The following is a 17,950-nucleotide window of genomic DNA, read 5'->3' on the forward strand; positions in this document are numbered from 1 at the left end:
TGCTCTTTTTTACTTTATGCATTTCTTAAAAAGTTATTTTGCTTTTCCCTGTCTGTCAACAATCTTCTCTTTGTTCTTGTATCTGTCTTCTACAATCCTTTCCAGACCTTCCTGGCTCTTAATAGATGTTGGACTGACCACCATCACCCAGGCTCTCTCCCTTCGTGGAACATCTCATCTCTGGTTTCTTCTGACTCCTGCAGTGTCTCAGGGACTGGACATAAATTTAAAGCTGCCTCAATGCAGATCAGGGTGCAATTCTGGCAGTAACTTTTCTGATCCTGTTTTTGCTCTCACCAGGAACTCAGGTCCACTCCAGACCTAGGCCTCTGCAGTCCAGAGTGATGGTGGGTCTCCAGGCCTAACTGCTGCATCTGCTACCATATCAGTAGGCTGCTCTGGCTGGAAAGATCATTTGTAGCGCTCACTGTGTCATGGCAAATTTAGATTACTCATTTAAAACAAGAGCACAAGTTTTACTTATGCTGATAATACTGCTGGAGAGTTGGGTGCAGTAGGAAAGTGTGGGAAAGTCTTTTCAGATGATAACTATAATTCTTAACTACAGAAGAAAAAAGAAATCCCCACCTTAATAGAATACTGAAGGACTAGGTGAAGAATAGCAGGACCACATAGATCTGAAAAGACCATGAAAAATGGAAGGAGAATATAAATCTCATAATATTTGGTATGTACTTTCCACTTAATGGTAATGCAAATATGTCCTACAACCATCTCTGATCAGCCAGAACTTGAACTCATATTTCTTTTTGCATTAGCAGTCCTTTGATGAACAAAGATGAATAATTTGGCTATGGCAGCTACTCTTCTAGTTGAATAGTAGCAAGGGAACAACCTTTCATCAGTGGTCAGTCTAAAGCAGATGCACAGAAATAGCATGTGATCAGACACAGCTGAATGACACACAGAGCAACAGAGTTATCAGTGTGGGGAGCAGATGCAGCTCCTGCCTGAATAGCAGGGAGAGCATGTAGTAGTTGCAGAACTACATGCACTGACACTGGGGTGGACAACTATTAGGTTTGTGGACTGCTTATTCAGAAGATAGGGAAGAGAGAAAGAGTCCAGTAAATCCCATATGAATCTACAGGTATACTACCTATAGCACTAAAATGGAGTGTGTATCACTGACACCAGATTGGAAAATCTTTGTTTGTCCAAAAGCATAGCTCATAGCTCATAGCTAGTTTGAGAGTATGATTTTCTCTCTCTTTCAGCTCCCACAGGGACACCCAGACCACTAAAACATTCCTCAGTAGTAACAGTGCAGAGTAACTGGCTCCAATTCAGTGGGTTTGGACATTGGAGTGGGATACAATAACCAGGCTGGTTCCAAAATGTAATCTCAGAGTAGAAATACCACACACCAGAACAAAGTGTTCATACCAGGTTTATTAGGGCAGTGAGGGATCTGCCAGATAGGATGAGTCAAACATGCCTGAAGTGTTAAGAGGTAGCTTTAAACAGTTGTTCTCCTTCTTAAGGAAACTGGGGGATTAAAAATCAAATCAGTTGTGTTATTCCTTCCAGAAGAAACTGATCTAGTTGGGAAACACTGGGAAACATGTTTGGATGACAAGCCAGCTGCAGAAGGACTTGTTCATCCATTCTGCTAAAACTCCAGCTGTGAGAAAGCAGCATTTGCTGGTGAGTATGTCACTCCAAGACCTGCCATATTTCGATGTTTTTATGAGTACTACATTCGAATTTTCTGGATGCTGGTTATACATCACAGAGTTCGTAGCATCTACTTCATCAGGAGTGCTAGTTTTTATTTTCTTTTTGATTTTTTCTTTTGTTTTTCCTTCTCAGCCAAAGTCCCTGATGTACTTTCCCAGGTCTTCTCTTCCAATGCAGTGCTGCCAAGCACCTCAGCACCAAACTACCATGTGCAGTCTTCAAGCGTTCTCTTCTATGCTCACAACCTGCACAACATATATAAAAATTAACCATTTTTATCATTGTAGAAACATATTCCCAACATATTCAAAGTACAGATGCAGCTTTATTGTCCATGCTACAACTCAGCTCACTACACCTCATTTCAGCCTATTTCACTACTTCATTATCTCATCAGACTTATTTCCTATGCCATTGGTCTGCAATGGTTTCCAAACTGCCTACCAGCATTTCAGCAACTAAGGCAAATAAGTGATGATGAAGTGAAAGAAGAGAGCTGGCAAAAAATTCCTCAAGAAAAAACTGCCAGGCAACATGTTTAGATACAGCAGAATTCAAATACAGTTTTGAAATGCATGTGAAATAAGTTATACCTAAATGTTAAGGAATAAAGAGGCACAACAACACACATAGTGAACTGTGTATGCTCCAGGTTGCTGGAACAAAGCTGGTAAGTCCTACTTTGGAAGGAGGCCAGCACCAGTCACGGTGTGCTACACACATCCAGTGTGGGAAGCATGGCACAAATCTGGCAGTTCTATCAGGCTCTGGCATTGAGAGGCAGCTGTCAGGCAGCACACAGAGGGAAAGGTGGAGTCTCTGGGTGCTGACAGCCATCTCATGTGCCAGATGTTGCAGTTGTCTCCTCCTTTGCCATGTTTGAGGCAAATGAACCACCACTAAATTTGACAGACTTGTCCATAGAGTAACACAAAGATAGACCTTCCAAAGGCGAAGAGGGAGTTGTGAGATAGAGCCTTTCTGCAACCAGGTCTGGTCTGTTGTGTATCATTCTGCTCACTCATGTTTCAGAAAGATATCTTCAAATTAGAAGAGGAGCAGAGAAGGCTGAAAAGAACAGTGAGGGTATGGATAGCCTGATTTTTGTGAGGAGGCCAGGTGAGCTACGCTTGGTCAGCCAGGCAGAGAGAGAAAATACTGCTCTCTACAAATACAGTGAGGAAAAAGCTCAACACCCAGAAGCTGTTGATTATTTTGGTTAAAAAGTAGTGTCGGCACAAATGAGTTATCAGTCCATAAGGAACTTTAGCTGAAAATCGGAAGTTTCCAAAGCATTAGGATAAAGATGTTTAGGGACAGTTTTTCAAAGGGGGAATTGGGGAGGGACAAGGATGAGACAAAGCCGTATGAATGTTTTTAAGACAAAGCTCAGTAAATGAAAAACAGAGATTATTACATGAGGTAATGTCTGCAGTAGCTGTGAGTGGGATTTAATGATTCAGGTGGTCCCTTCCATCCCATGTTGTTAAGAGCCCACAGCCAACATTATCCTGTACCCATAGCCAACAGAAAAAAAAGAGTGGCTCTCATTTCTTCTAATAAGTTTTAAAAAGAGCAAAGCAATCAAAATCATGAGGACTGTGAAAATACCTACCATGAGCCAGAGATAATTTAGCAAGCCCAGCAGCACTTGTGTAAGATTGATGCTAGACAGGAATCCAGTACAGATGTAAAAGCTACTTTCAACAGAGGATATTGATTTACAGGAAGTGACAGCTTTCTGCATAGCAGTGGTGTGAACTTACTACAGCTGCAATTTGATAGGTAATTTCAAAAGAAAAGCTGTATAAAATGCATTTGCAAATGCATCTTCTAAAATAGGCAAAAGGATATTTTTGAGAGTCAATATAAGAGCAAGATATCTCTACATACATTGCTCACTTTTAATGATGTTAAAAGCAGCACATGCAAAGGTATCAGAAGCTCAGCCAGGATAACAACAGTGACAACAAAGGCAGGATTTACTTGGTGAATGAAAGATATCTTACCATTATTGGAAAAATCAGGATTGTTTGCACAGCAAATGGGAAAAGCAGGTGAGTATGGATGAGCATAAACAATTTTCCTAGAGAGTAAGAGTATAACAGGTGTCTGAGTTACAAAAAACAATCAGTAGCCAAGAGTTACTGATCAAAAGCAAGTGCATAAAAAGCCAGCAAAAGCCAAAAAGATGAATAAAACCATTGAAGCAAAGTGTATTAGAAAAATAAAACTCAAAAGATGAGCAGTATGAAAATGTCTTAATTTCAGTACTTGCAAATGAGCTGTTGCAGTGTTTGATCCCTATGTAGACATCTTATCAGCCATGCCATAAAATGAGGTTATTATATTTTCACTAAAACCTAAGAACTTAATTTCCTCAGAAGTCCTGAGTGAGTCCTTGTGCTGCTGCCCTGTGAAGGTGCCTAGCAGAATGCCTAGGCCTTTACCCCATGGGTAACTTCAGTCAGAAAACACAATATCTGGCCCCCTAGATGGCTGTGATTTTCCTCCCGCCATGGTAACACTGGGGATCTGTTTTGGGCTGACCACATGAACAGCACAGGGACAGCACCATTCAGAAGTTCCTTCTCAGTGGCACACCAAAACTGTGTAGGAAAACGGCACTTCTACCTACCAATGCCATCTCACTTATTCCTCCTTCAGGTCTTGCAACAGCCAAGCCTCTCCCTCTCTGTCGCATCTGCAGCCTCCTGTGCTGAGTCCCTCAGACTGCCACTCTGATTGAAAAATTGAAAAATTTTTGTCTCTTAGATGATCTATTCCTCAATGCAAATTTAAATCTCTCTAATAGAGCTCATAAAAAATAAGGAGAGGAGTAAGAGCTGAGCATTCACTCTGCAATGTCCCTTGAAGGGGCAAGGACCGTAAGGAGAATACATGAAGAAAGTCAGCAAATCATGGTTTAGGAAAAGTACCACCAAGGTGAAGAAAGACCAAGATCAGCCTCCACCTTTGTACAGAGCAGATTGCCTTGCCTTGCTTCAAGCAATCCATTAGAAAAAAATAAACCTTAATTCTGAGATACTGAGTGTTGGCTGTTCTGGGTACACACAGAAATTTCTCTTTCAGATACCAAAACCAGAATTTTCAAAATTGCTGAAGTGGTTTAGGAGCATGTATGGACTAGAACCCCACAGTAACTTATGATTCCAACTCACCTATGCACCACTTCAAAACAAATCTTTATTGCAAATAATTAACCTGATCTTCAAGGTAAATAAGAATTCAGTTGTCCAGCTTGAAAACATACATGATCTAGCCTTGAAGTATTCAATGATGAATCACAAGAAGAGCACCAATTTTGTAGAGTGGAGCTCTGGTTATTTAAATTGACAGAACAGAAATCTAAAATATATTATACTTTATCTTGAATAGTGACATTAAATATCATTTTTGAATATCATATTTTGAAGAAAATAAAGTCCTTATTAATTAAGCATTTTTAAAATTTACTTGGGTTGCTAAATGAATCACTGGAAACCTGGAATTTAGAATTTGAATACCTTTTGATTCCACTTGAACTGAATGACCTCTTGATTTTTCCCAGAAACTGTACTTTAACAATATTTTCATCTGTAGGGCACTATTTACTTAAAAAAATTGTTGCAGAATTAAGATTATTTTGCAGACTCGGGACTCCCTCTAGTGTCCTTACAGACAGACTCTGTGGGAATCTCGTTCATGGACTGTTGAGAGTTTCATGTTTGTTTCTGATGACTACAGAGCATACATCAACAATTTCTTATTTGCATCTCAGATGCATAAACGTGCTCACTATGTTAACTAGTCACTCAGAAGATCCAAGCTAAATCTTTGTCATCGGCTACAGCGTAAACTTAAAATTACAATTGAAATGTGTCATTTTAATGAAATAAATGTTCATTTACCACTGCTTTGCCCAAATGCTGTCAATTTCTTCTATATAGTTGGAGATCTTTATGTTATTAGCATATGAAGTGTCTTGACTGATTGTAGCCAGTGTTTGGTCTTTTCCTCTGAGTTATCAATGCACCTCTTCTGAGTGTTACTCACGCTCTACAGGGATTTCACTAAAACTTAACCCCACCCTGAAAAGTCTGATATAAGCTTTTTTAAAACATGTGGATAGTTCTGGCTTTTGAAATTTGTTGAAAGTATATAGGAACCCTATATACAGCAGCAATTTTTAAAGAGTCACAGCAGCAATTTTTAAAGAGGATTGCCTGAAAAGTGAATAGAAACTAAGTTCTTAAGTTGTTTCTGGTACAGAATGAAATTCTTTTTTTGTTTCTAAAACCTTTATTCAACCAAATTCAATAGAAAAAAAAAAAAAACCCAAAACAAAACAAAACAAAAAAAACAACAACCTGATGCATAGAGCATTCCAGAGTTCAGTAATATCATGCATTTTGCTTTGTCACGTGCCAGTAAGCAGATCTTCATTATTAATAGGAAAGAGTCTGTTAACCAGCTGGACAATTTTTCACATTTTCACTGAATTACTCAGAACAGGTCAAGACTGGTAGGTATTCAACTGGCTTAGAGGAATAATCCTACAGAGGATAAAGAAAGAACAGAAAACAGAACATTTTACAGACTGGAATTCTGTCTGTCTGACCACATAACCAGCATTTTTGTTTAGGGAACAAGTCCTGCCACGCTTTGAGGACACAAGAAATCCTTGAGTAATAAATGACAAGGATTGACATTTATTGATAAATGTATATATGTATAATATATAAATGACAAAAAAACAACAAAAACCACAACAGACTGAACAAAAAACAAATCTCCTTGGAAATCAAAGAAAAATTCAGCTTTACATTTCTTAAAAAATCTAACTCTTGCTGAAAGCAAGTAGGACTCAGATTTGGGAATTTCTGGATGATTGTGAAACTGTAGCATAAAGATATAGACTACTTAGACTCCTGTCAAAATGTGACCTATCTTCTCTTGTCAGAAGTCTATTCACATTGGTTTTGCATGACCATAAAGACACTTATCTGAATCACAGCATCACAGGAGAGTGGAAATTGGAAGGCATCTCTGGAGATTACTTTATCAAATTATTCTTCTTAATTGAGGGTTGCAGCAGGTTGTTCAGGGCTGTGTCCTGTCAAATTTTAAATATCAACAAGGACAGAGCCTCTCCGGGCAATCTATTCCAGCACTTGACCACCCTCAGTGTGAGAAAGTTTTCTGTGTTTAAATGGAATTCCCAGTATTTTGGTTTGTTCACAATGCCTCATCCTTTCTCTGGATATTGGCTCTCTCTTCCGCAGACACTCCCATTATTTGTTTATACTCATCGATGAGATTCCCTCTGAGCCCTCTCTTCCCCAGGCTGAATAACACAGCTTTGACAGTCACTTCTCACATGTCACAGTAGACTGCCTTTCTTTGACCGAGAAGCAATTTCAAAATGTGCATAGTACAAATATTTTACTTAAGGAAAACACTCAGTGACTGCTGAGTTACTCACTATAATTACAAATAAAATATTGACTGATTACATCTTTTTGGCTATATGAGTGTAGCTGCCAGGTAGAATAGATTTTAAGATTTACATACCTTAAAATAAATGTAAGATAACATACTGCATCCTACAACATGAATCACAAAGTGTTTAAAAATAATGTCTTGTTCTACACTTCCGTATATACGAGATACTCCCATTTGCCTGCCTCCTGTCTTTCAACCAGATATCTTTCTCAACTCTACCTTTCTTCTAACATGGTTAGAGAAAGAAAATATTCCTAATTGAGGATATGTTGAGTTGTACTTGTGCAACATACGGTCAGTGCAAAGGCAATTTTTTCCCAACGCTTTCCCTCAGCAGCAAAGTTTCACTGCCACCTGAAGGTCTGCTTTTTCAGTCTCAGATTTATATGGCAAGTTATTTCACACTGAGTCATTTCTTTGCCCCTCTTGTTCACATCCTAGATGCTCCTGATACTTTTCTACAACTCCTTCTCTACGTTTGCACAAGCCTCCTTAGAGTGCTGACCTGAAGAGAATGAAGTTTATCAGGTCTCTGCCTTTGAGATCCTGAATAAAGCTGTTCAGCAGTATCTGAGTGAAGATCACTCCCTGTGATTCAGCGCTAGACATGGCTCTCCACACTGTGCACATTATTTCAAAACTATGAAGACAGCAAAGCTTGCCAAAAGTTGCTAAGGAAAATCTAAATGATTTTCTAAATAGGCTAAATGATGGTTACAAGCCTCAAAGGAAGAGAAGAACCAGACAGCTGACCCAGAAAAGATTTTTATTCCATCACAATTTTTTTTTATTTCTGCTGCTATCAAATATTATCCATGTTACTTATTCTGCTTATTTAGTGTAAGTTTACAGCTCTAGAATTCCAGTTCCATGTGTAAGGGAAGTAATAAGTTAAAAAAATAACTGACCTGTTGAGACACATTAAGAAGCGTCTGCAAGTTGATCATATCAGAGAAAATTTTATGACTGCAAGGCAAATCTTGGCATGGATAATGTATGTGACTGAGGGTATGTCTGCATACTTGAACTATGATGAGTGGTTCATGCATGAGTAGTTTAAGCATGCTCTTAAAAAAAAACACAAAAAAACCCAGAAACCTTGTGCTTTCAAGTACGGAGACTGATAAGACAAAAAAGCAGAAATCCCTTTGTTTAGTTTAGGTTCTGTACAGGTTATACACCACCTCACTGTGTGCTCCTAATATTTCCTCTATCTACTACATATTTATTCTAAAAGAAAACATGTTTTACATCCTCATGCAAAGTACTTTTTGTGCAAGAATTATCACTATAGATACAGACTGTATTTGGTTAAAAAAATAATCAAGAAAGTAATAGATAAAAAGACATTTTATTTTACAACTATAAACAGCAATGGCATTTAAAAGTCAGAAGTAGAACATATGTAGAGTACTGAAACCTCTTTCTACTCTCTAAAGAGAATTTAAAGGCACTACGATGTGCTGCTTACTCTCTGTTGTATGTCCATTCCAGAATCCTATTGGGCGAAGAAACTGATGGAGGGGACTGGAGCACCAATCTTATGAGCAGCAGCTGAGGGAACTGGTATTGTTTAGCTTGAAGGGGACTCATGGAAAACCATATTGCTCTCTACAACTACCTGAAACGAGGTTTGGCAACCTGGGGATTGGCCTTTTTTCACAGATAACTTGTGATAGGACTACAGGTAACAGTCTGAAGCTGCACCAGCGGTGGTTCTGGTTGGATATTAGGAAAAATCTCTTTTCGGAAAGAGTGGTAACACATTGGAGCAAGCTGCCCAGGGAAGCGGAGGAGTCACCGTCCCTGGAGATGTTCAGGGAACGTGTAGATGTGACACTGAGGGACACGGTTAGTGGGCATGATGGTGACGGGTTGACTTGATCTTAGAGGTCTTTTCCAACCTTAACTATTCTGTCATTTACGTCTGCAGACAACATCGCATTCTGGAGTGCAGATCGCCCTGTGGCTTCTTCCAGCTGGAGTGACACGGCGATACAGCAGGCTGTGAAAACGGTGAGCAGCTGCCGAAGGCGGGAAGACCTGCGTGGTGCCTCTGTGCGCGCTCAGCCGGGGCAGCCCAGGCCCAGCCGAGGGCCGGGCACGAAGGACGGGAAGGCTTGCGATGTGTCCCAGGCACGAGCTGGGGAAGAAAACTACCGAAATAAATGTCAGGGCGCCGCTAGCTCCGAAACACGGCCCATTTCGGAACACGCGGGGTACGGCCCACTTCTCCGACTCGGCAGCTCCGGCCCCGGCCACAGCCACCGAGAAGGCCGGGCCGGGCTGTGCCGGTGCGGAGCCGCCCCCCTCACGGCGCTGCGAGCGGGGAGGCGGGACGGGGGGAAGCGGCGATCGCTGAGGGGAGGGCGGGGAGCTCCGCGGCGGGATCCTGGCTCCCCAAGGCCTCGCCCCCCTCTTGGGCCGCGGCATGGCGGGCGGGCTCCGCGCCCCGCTGTTAGCAGTGCTGGCGCTGCTGCTGGCCGCCGACCGGGCGGCTCTCGCAGGTAGGGCTGCCACCATGGCGGGCGCCGCGGGGCTCCGGGCGGGCGGATGGGGGAGGGCGGCCCTCGCGCGGTTGCCCCGCCGGGGTCGGGAAGCGGAGTGTGAGCTCGGAGCTGCGGCTGAACTGTGCGTGTGCCCCCAGCGCTGCTCTGGGAGGCCTGGAACAAGAACGTGAAAAAAAAATTATTATTTTTTTAAAACAGTTGTGAGCGTGACTGTAATTATATGGCATGAACAGAGCCCCAAGGCACGTGCAAAAGTATGTCCTGTGATTCCTTCTCGTCTTGGTTTACGTGCCAACGAGCAGTCCCCGTGGTCGGTAGCTCGGGCACCTGGTTTTGGCAGCCATCTGAGCTTATGACGTCTAGCTTCCAAACCTGCCAGGGGCTGCTGCCCTGTTGCTGGTGCGTGTGCTGCTCTGCTGGAGCTGGCACCGGGATAGCCAGATGCTTACTTCTGATGTTTGTCGATATCTTCATGTGAGCTGTGAGTACAGCATTGAGGACTGGTCATCCAGTTTTTTTATTTAAATATCTGTGCTCAATAATTGGCTAGTAAGCATTGAAGTGTCCTTTTTAGCGTGCTCTCTAATCCCACATGACATGAGCTCTTCTGGGTAAAAGGTCTGCACGCACATGGTAGGGGGAATATTGCTTATAGGAATGTCTCTTAAATGTCATGAGTATCCAGGAGATCTCATTGTCACAGGAATTTCTGTAGTGATGTAGCATTGTCAGAAATGTCATGATCTAAGAGTTTTGTCATTTACTGTGCTGGCAGTAATGTTTTGCAAACAATGCTATGGAAGTTGACAGACCACTTCATGCCTGCTGCTACAGTAGTGTCTTGAATTCCAGGCTTTGCAAGGCACAGCCACAGCTGGAAGAGGCATTTCTAAATTGCAGGGTAGGGCGTCAAACGCAGCCTGCTGCTTGTGCTAATCTAGGTGCAGCATTATGGAATGCTTCAGCTAAGCTCTCTTCATGCTGAGTTCTGACAGCCAATGTAGTTTGGCATCTGTACCCGATCAGCATGTTAAAACCCAGCACTTGTCTCCTATTGTAGTTGCTGTTTATAGCCATGAGAGACAGATCCCTGTCCCACACGTCTTAGATTGGAGTGGAAAACCTGCAGAAGTCTGAAACAAAAAACCAGCACTAACAACTTCTTTTAAATGGTGAACTGAAATTAGGTGTTAAGTAGTTTGCACAACTCTTTGATGTATTTGATGATGGAACCAAAACTGAACATTACCTATGGTTTTTGATACCCAGTGCTTTAACTATAGGACTATCGTTATCTGGAAATCTGGTGTGTAAAGCATATGTGGATGTAGCACAAGAATGCGTATCACTGTGTGCATTGTAATCTGTTAGAGACTTACAGATACTTAGCTTTTGATTTGCCCACATAATCTCACTGTAAATCTAGCAGTGAGAAAGCATGAACCAACAGTGAGAATTCACTTCCAAATGAGGGCTATCTTACCTGTAAATGGCATGCCTAGCAAATCTGGCAGTTGTTTAATGTGTCCATTCTTCCTGTACTCCTTTGTGTGCTGTTGATGGCATCTGCTACTGGCTTCAATAAGAATTAGAAATGGAAGTAAAGTTTTGGTTGTGTTTACTCCTTGTCATTTTGCTGCTTGTGGTGTTTATCAATCTCACCAGTTAAATGTTATCTATGATGCAGCTAGAACTAAATTAAAAGTACAATATTAAAATATGGTTCCATCCAGCTGCAAGATAAAATGAAGAAAACATTAATGTATTTTAAATTGTGAAAATACATTTTCTGCTGTTTATTATTATTATTTTTTCTTTCCAGATTATTATTGGCAATTGCACTTTTTCATCTCCCTGCTAGAGGAGAGGCACTGAGATTCACTGTAGAAAACAGGGCTGTTATCAGCATGAGGTTACACCTGCACAAAAGTATTGCTCGTTTCATCAAGCCCTTGACCTTCTGGTTAGTTCTTTTAAGTCCACCAGTTCAGTCTATCCTAATGGACCAGAACCCAGAGTTTTTTAAAGTGAAGTCAGGTTTCAATCCGGAATATCAGAAAAATCAGCTACCAAACTGGTTCTTCTTCACTGCTATTCAGAAGGAAAAAGCTAATGTGAGACTACTTTAAGAAAGTAATTGCTGTCAGATATTGCTTTTTTCCAACTTCTCGCTTAAACAAGTTTTGAATAACTTGAGCTGATTGTTTGTATTTCTAGAATATATTGCTCATGAGAACTCATGAAACCTATGTCTTGTTATAATGGCAATTTCACAGAATCACAGAATCATAGGGATTGGAACGAGATCTCTGGAGATCATCTAGTCCAACACCCTGCTTAAGCAGATTCACTATAATAAGTTGCACACAGAAAAGTGTCCTGTTGGGTTTTGAATATCTCCAGAGAAGGAGGCTCCACAGTCCACCGTGGACAGCCTGTTCCAGTGCTCTGTCGTCCTCACTGTGAAGAAGTTCTTTTGCACATTTGTGCAGCACTTCCTATGCTTCAGTTTGTGGCCATTTTCCCTTGTCCTTTCACCAGGCGCTGCTGAAAAGAGGCTGGCCTTTTCTCTTTACCTCCTGCACCTTAGGTATTCATAGACATTGATTAGATCCCTTCTGAGTCTTCTTTTCTCAAGGCTGAACAGACCCAGGTCACTCAGTCTTTCCTCATAAGAGAGATGCTCCAGGCCATTTATCATCTTTACAGCTTTGCACTTGACCCTCTCTAGAAGTTCCCTGTCTTCTTTGAACTGAGGAGCCCAGAACTGTGCATAAAGCTCCAGATATGGCCTCACCAGGATCAGGTCTTTTACTATTTGTATTATGTCTTAAAAAACTGTAGTTTTAATCACTGGTATACTATAGAGTGTTGTTAATGATCTTTCCAAAAGTTCAAAAAGACATGTTACTCATATAAAAATATTCTGCCTGAAAAAAATTACTTTTCAGTTAGGACACTTTTATATAACAAACATTTCATTTCATCATATTTCCACAGCATCTATCTCCCACCACTCAGATGTTTACTTCAGGGGCTTTTGTTTAAATGATTCACTTTCAAATAATTATAAAATACCGATAGAGACCAGTATCTCTTTCTCTGACCTGTTTGTATATACTTCTATATTAGGATTCTCCTGTAGTCACAGTGGTTTAAATGCATGCGTGGCAGCCTTGGATTGAAAGGAAACAGCTGGAACAGATAATTGCAGCATGTGAAGGAGTCAGTTTGGCTCAGTTCTGGTTCTAGCTTCAAGGAAAATATGGTCAAGCTAAAAAAAAAAAAAAAAAAAAAAAAAAAAAGTGAAAGTCTGTATTTGTGGACATTAAAGAATTCACTTCAGAGAAGACTGATATCTTTTCTTGTACCTTTATTAAAGTCTTGGATGTGGATGAAAAGCTCTGTTATCTCAAAGCATCTACAGAAGTTGCTTGTTTCTGGGTCAGCTTTAGGCATGTTTATAGCACAGAGCATGTGCAGTAGTTGCAGAAATATTCTTTAGTCCCTCATTCTGTCTTTTTTTTTTTCTTCTTTTTTTTTTCTTTTTTTTTTCAGGGTGAGCAGCTGTAAAAAGCTTCTTGTGTGAGGTACATTTAATTTCTCTGGATTCCTCAGAACTTGTTAATGTCTCCACTTTTTTTGTGCAATCAAAATGAACAAGACTTTTAAAAGTTGTTAATATCATGATGATTTATTTGTATTTGGTATTAAAAGGCTGTGAACACTTGTTTCCATCACTCAGATCCTCAGGTCCCAGGGGAGAGTCCACCTATTATGTTCACATCTGAAGTTGCATGCTGTTTTTCCTGTAGCTTATGAGAAAAGAGTTGGAACCTACACATTGTACAACTAACAGTTCAAACTGTTTCTAGATGATTAGGAATTTATCACCTCTTGTTAAAATTTGCTATTCCATACCAGGAGGAAGGAAAAGAAAAAGAGCTGTAAGACATACACCTCATGCACTCCTGTGCTCTGTTGGGTGCATGCTGCAGCTGTCCACATTGTTGCTCTCCTTTGCTAATTCCCTGGGTTGTTCCAGTAGTTTCATCTTAGTTACAACAGAAGCACTTTGGATTCTAAAGGGATCTTTCATTATTTACCACATTTGCATAATTGGGGGCCACTGATGGGGTAAAGGGGCTACTAGCTTTACTTTCATGAATGCTGAAATTATAATTACCTTGTAGAAACCTTTATCTTGAAATACCACATCTTCTCTGTCTCTCAGTGAAGCGCCCTAAAGTATGTGGAAGTTCAGAAGAAGTGTGTTGGTATGGAGAAGTGTTTGTTTGCTTTTCGAATGGAGGGTTGAAGGCAGGAAGGATGCAGTTACACTGCTTCATTGTCTCAGCAGCTCCTAAGTGAACTCTTGTGGAATGTGCTTCATAGTCTGCCTTTAATATGGAAAGGTCACTGAAACAAAAGAGACAAAGGAAAATACTGCCATTCTGAAAGATCAATATTTATCTGAGCCACCTCTGCTGGCCCATTTCTGTCTCATTTACCTTTCTGTGAATGAGCTGCAGGGAACTAGTCTTTCTATAAGGTGCAATCTCAGCTGGACAGGAAGAAGCCTTCATCATGACTTGGAGAGGTGTCATAGATCTACTGAAAGCACTGAAGGCAATAGCTGACCAGGCACAGCTAATGAATATTCCTATTGTGCTTTGTCTTGAGTCTCCTGCTTGGACAAATGCACTCTGTTTTGGCTTTCTGTTTTTCACAGAGAAAGATACATAATTTCATTTTCTTGAAGGGTTGTTGAGATTTGCAGAGCTTTGGCTGTTTCCTGTCAACACAGGTGACTAAAAGAAGTTGATCAGATACGATGTTTGCATCAAACTACTTCAGTTAATTACAGTGAACGGAATTGCCATTCCAGTATCAGTTCTTCCTTATGCAATGCTGAGAAAACGTGCTCTAGTCTGAAATGAAAAATATTGGCAAAAATGTGGAAAAATAATGCTTTTTTTCAATTACATTTTTAATCTTGATTTTGTTCTTGGATTTACATGTGTAGCTTATGATAGCTGTGTAGCAAGTTTGAGGCTGGTTTCTTTTTTCATACATTTCTGGTTGGTTTTTTTTTTGTTTGTTTGTTTTTTGCATATTGAGTAGAGAAGCTAAGAGGTGAACAGTTGAAAGTGTGACAACTTGTTGAATTCGGTTTTTTTTTTAACAGCAAAGGAAAAGGATGCTGGATGAAAAGTTAAAATGCTAACCTAATGCTTCCACTAGATAACAGAGCAATTTCTTTACTCTGTTATTCTGAAGGCTACTTCTTTCTCACCTGGTTTCTTGTGTTTACTTCTAAGAAAGCTGTTGTGGGCAGACGTGATCAGGAATATTTAGAAAAATTACTTCAAACTTTTCAAAACTTGAACTTTACATGTAAGTGCAATTTGTTATAATGAAAATACTAGAAAGGACTTATGGCCTGAGTGTGGTGTTTCTAATCAGTGTTGGAAGTGGGCTCTAGTGGAGAAAAAAAAGAGATAAGGAATGCAAATTAACTGGTAAATCAGATCTTTAAATGGATGTCCACGTTTTCTGGCTTTATGTATTTATGTTGATAGAAGCCAGCATTTCCTGGCAAGACTGCAGGAACAGCATAATGCTGCACAAGGCTACAGTGGAGGAGGTTCAGACCTGGACATTGGGAGAAATGTTTTGTAGGAAGGGTGGTCAAACACAGCAGTAGGCTTCCTGGGGAGAAGGTTGGCCTATGCCTGTCATTGTTTATGAGGCATTTGGGTAATGCCTCTTGGGAAATAAGATTTGGATAACAATGTGCTTTAACTTCTGGTTAGCCTTGGAGTTGTCAGGCAGTTGGACGTGATGAACTTTGTAGCCCCAACCTGTTCTGTTCATTTCTACTCTACGTATAAATGTGCACAAAGACAAAATTATAATTGACCTAGATCTTATTCTTGTCTCCTTCCACCCATCTTTTTCCTTTGGGGCATAGATTGACATTGTAAAATTGATCGTCTACTCGGGAAATCCAAAGGAATTGTACACTCTGTGATATGTTAAACTCACATATTCCATTATCAAGGGAGCAAATGTCCCCTTTTCTAACATGGTGGCATGACAGTTAAAATTTGGTTTCAGCCAGAAATCATTCTAAAATCATCCTGAAAGAGTCAGCTTTAGAGGAACTTGATTCCTGTGTTGTAATAACATGCTGCTTATTTTGATGAGTACTGAAGCAGAAAGCATGCCAAAGCGCAGTAGGTGGTTTTGGCACAAGATCTCATTTAGTACTGGATCACTGCCTGATATTGAGTTTCCTATCCTACCTTCAGTGGTGGATTGTGACTCTGATGTGTTCTGTGGGAGGCAAAAACTTATGTTAACTTATGTTTGTTTTTTGTTTTATAGGAAAACCACTTAAAACACCAAACCGTTTCCCAGTGGCACACTGAAAAATATTGTCTCTCTGCAACTTCATTTCTGGTTATTTTAAATTGCACTTAGTAATGGATAAGTTTGTCTTTCTGCTCAATTTCTTCTCCTGACACCCAGTGTTTTTTTCATCCAGCATACTTGAGTCTAATGAAAATTTGATGTCTTGAGAAGTTAATTTCAAGTTCCAACCATGGTCATTAGTTTTGATACAGAAATTCCTAGATGAAATCTGTGGGCTGTATTAGAGTAATCATAATGAAACTTTCATGATGATAAAGTCCACAAAAGCTTTGGATTTTACTTGTTAATTTCTGATGAACCTCACTGATAAAATTGTAGTGAATCTTTTTCTTTCCCCATCCATAGGAGTGCTAAAATATAAGTAGCAACAAAGTGAACCTCAGTAGGGTGAGTGGCAGCATCTCAGGGTGGATCCTTCTTGTACTCATTCTATTATATTTCCGTTCTAATGTTACTGCAGTAGCTGAAGGAAATTAATCAATTTTTGATTAACACAAATTGTTTCAGAAAGCTAGGGTATACGTCCTATGACATTCAGGAAGACAGTATCTGAATGCTTCATTTGCTGAGATAGACATCTGAGGACTTCTCTCCCTTACCTGTGTCACTGACTCCAAAGCACAGCAGGATACCATCGGTGACCTACATTTCGTCTGTAGCAAGAGTAACATACCTAGCCATTACTACAATATGTGTTCTCTGTAATGTAACACTTATGAACACTTAAGCTATTTTCTGTCTCATCAGTGAAAGGTTCTCATTTATACTGTATGTGGTTCTGTATCCTAGTACTATTTTTTAATCTATTTTCTTTATTAACCTCAAAATAGCAACATTTCTATATAAAAAACCGGCCTTTGTTTTATTGCTGTATGGATTTTGTGGAATACCTGCTAGGTTTACTAGAGCTATTTGATGAAAGCTTTTTTTTTTTTTTTTTTTTTTTTTTTAATTTAAAACCATTTTTTTTACACACAGTAGTGACTCTTCCTTTGCAAGAAGTGTGTGTACCTCAATAATGTAAAAATCCCTCTGTTTCTATGGGTACTGAATATAACATACTATTACTTTGTTTTTGGCTCTGGGGTTTGCAGAAATCTTGTTCTTAAGAAAGCCACTAAAATCTTCTTCTGTAGCAAAATTTTAGAATACTAATGTTAGCAATTCTTTCATCCAACAACTGGTTAACGAGGCCTCTGATTTGATAGTCTGAAACTTGCAGAACTGAGTCTGGAATCTGAGTTGAAGTTGCATGTTTTTTCTAAGAGTCACTAAAGTGTTATCAAATTCAGCGGGATGGGAGTTAATGTGGAAACAGAAACGATTTCAGCTAAGATGTTCTCTGCAGTTATGCTTAAATTTAAAAAGATCTGTGTTAAAACAAGAAAGCTGTCTTACATGAAGCTGAAAGATGCAAACTAAATATATAACTACTGGCATTTTAAAGTGATTGTGTCCTAGTGCTGCTGAAGACATCATAGGCCCTCACAGATCTAATGTGTAAATAGGCAGGCCTGAAAAAAATCAGGTCAAGGGGCAGCTATCAAAGTTATTACTAGATATAGTATATCTATAGAGATATTTTTGTGTATATATCAAGACCAAAAATCCTGTATAGGATCTACGTATCCACTTAATTAAGTTAAGTGGTTAATAAATAAGAGGTGGTTAATAAAAAGCACTCGGAAAGTGCATGACTGTGGCAGAGAAGCTAAACAGTATGATGTTTACTGTTAACTAGGAAGATTCTCAAGCTGAAATCCCTTTTTATTTTTGTGAGGAAAGAGAGATTGTTA

General features: G+C 39.9%; 1 protein-coding gene across 1 annotated transcript in view; it reads left to right on the forward strand.

Moving 5' to 3' along the window:
• Window positions 1-9,474: 9,474 nt before the first annotated feature.
• Window positions 9,475-17,950, forward strand: part of LOC306957327 (chondroitin sulfate proteoglycan 4-like) — a gene marked incomplete at its 3' end in the record, with an annotated part of 35,897 nt that continues 27,421 nt past the window's right edge. Inside the window, exon 1 of the mRNA XM_079548731.1 lies at window positions 9,475-9,713. Coding sequence (XP_079404857.1) covers window positions 9,638-9,713 — 76 coding nt within the window. The 5' untranslated portion in view covers window positions 9,475-9,637. The remainder of the gene's footprint in view (window positions 9,714-17,950) is intronic.

This window comes from Tetrao urogallus (assembly GCF_951394365.1).
Source record: "Tetrao urogallus genome assembly, chromosome: Z".
Taxonomy (NCBI): Eukaryota; Metazoa; Chordata; class Aves; order Galliformes; family Phasianidae; genus Tetrao; species Tetrao urogallus.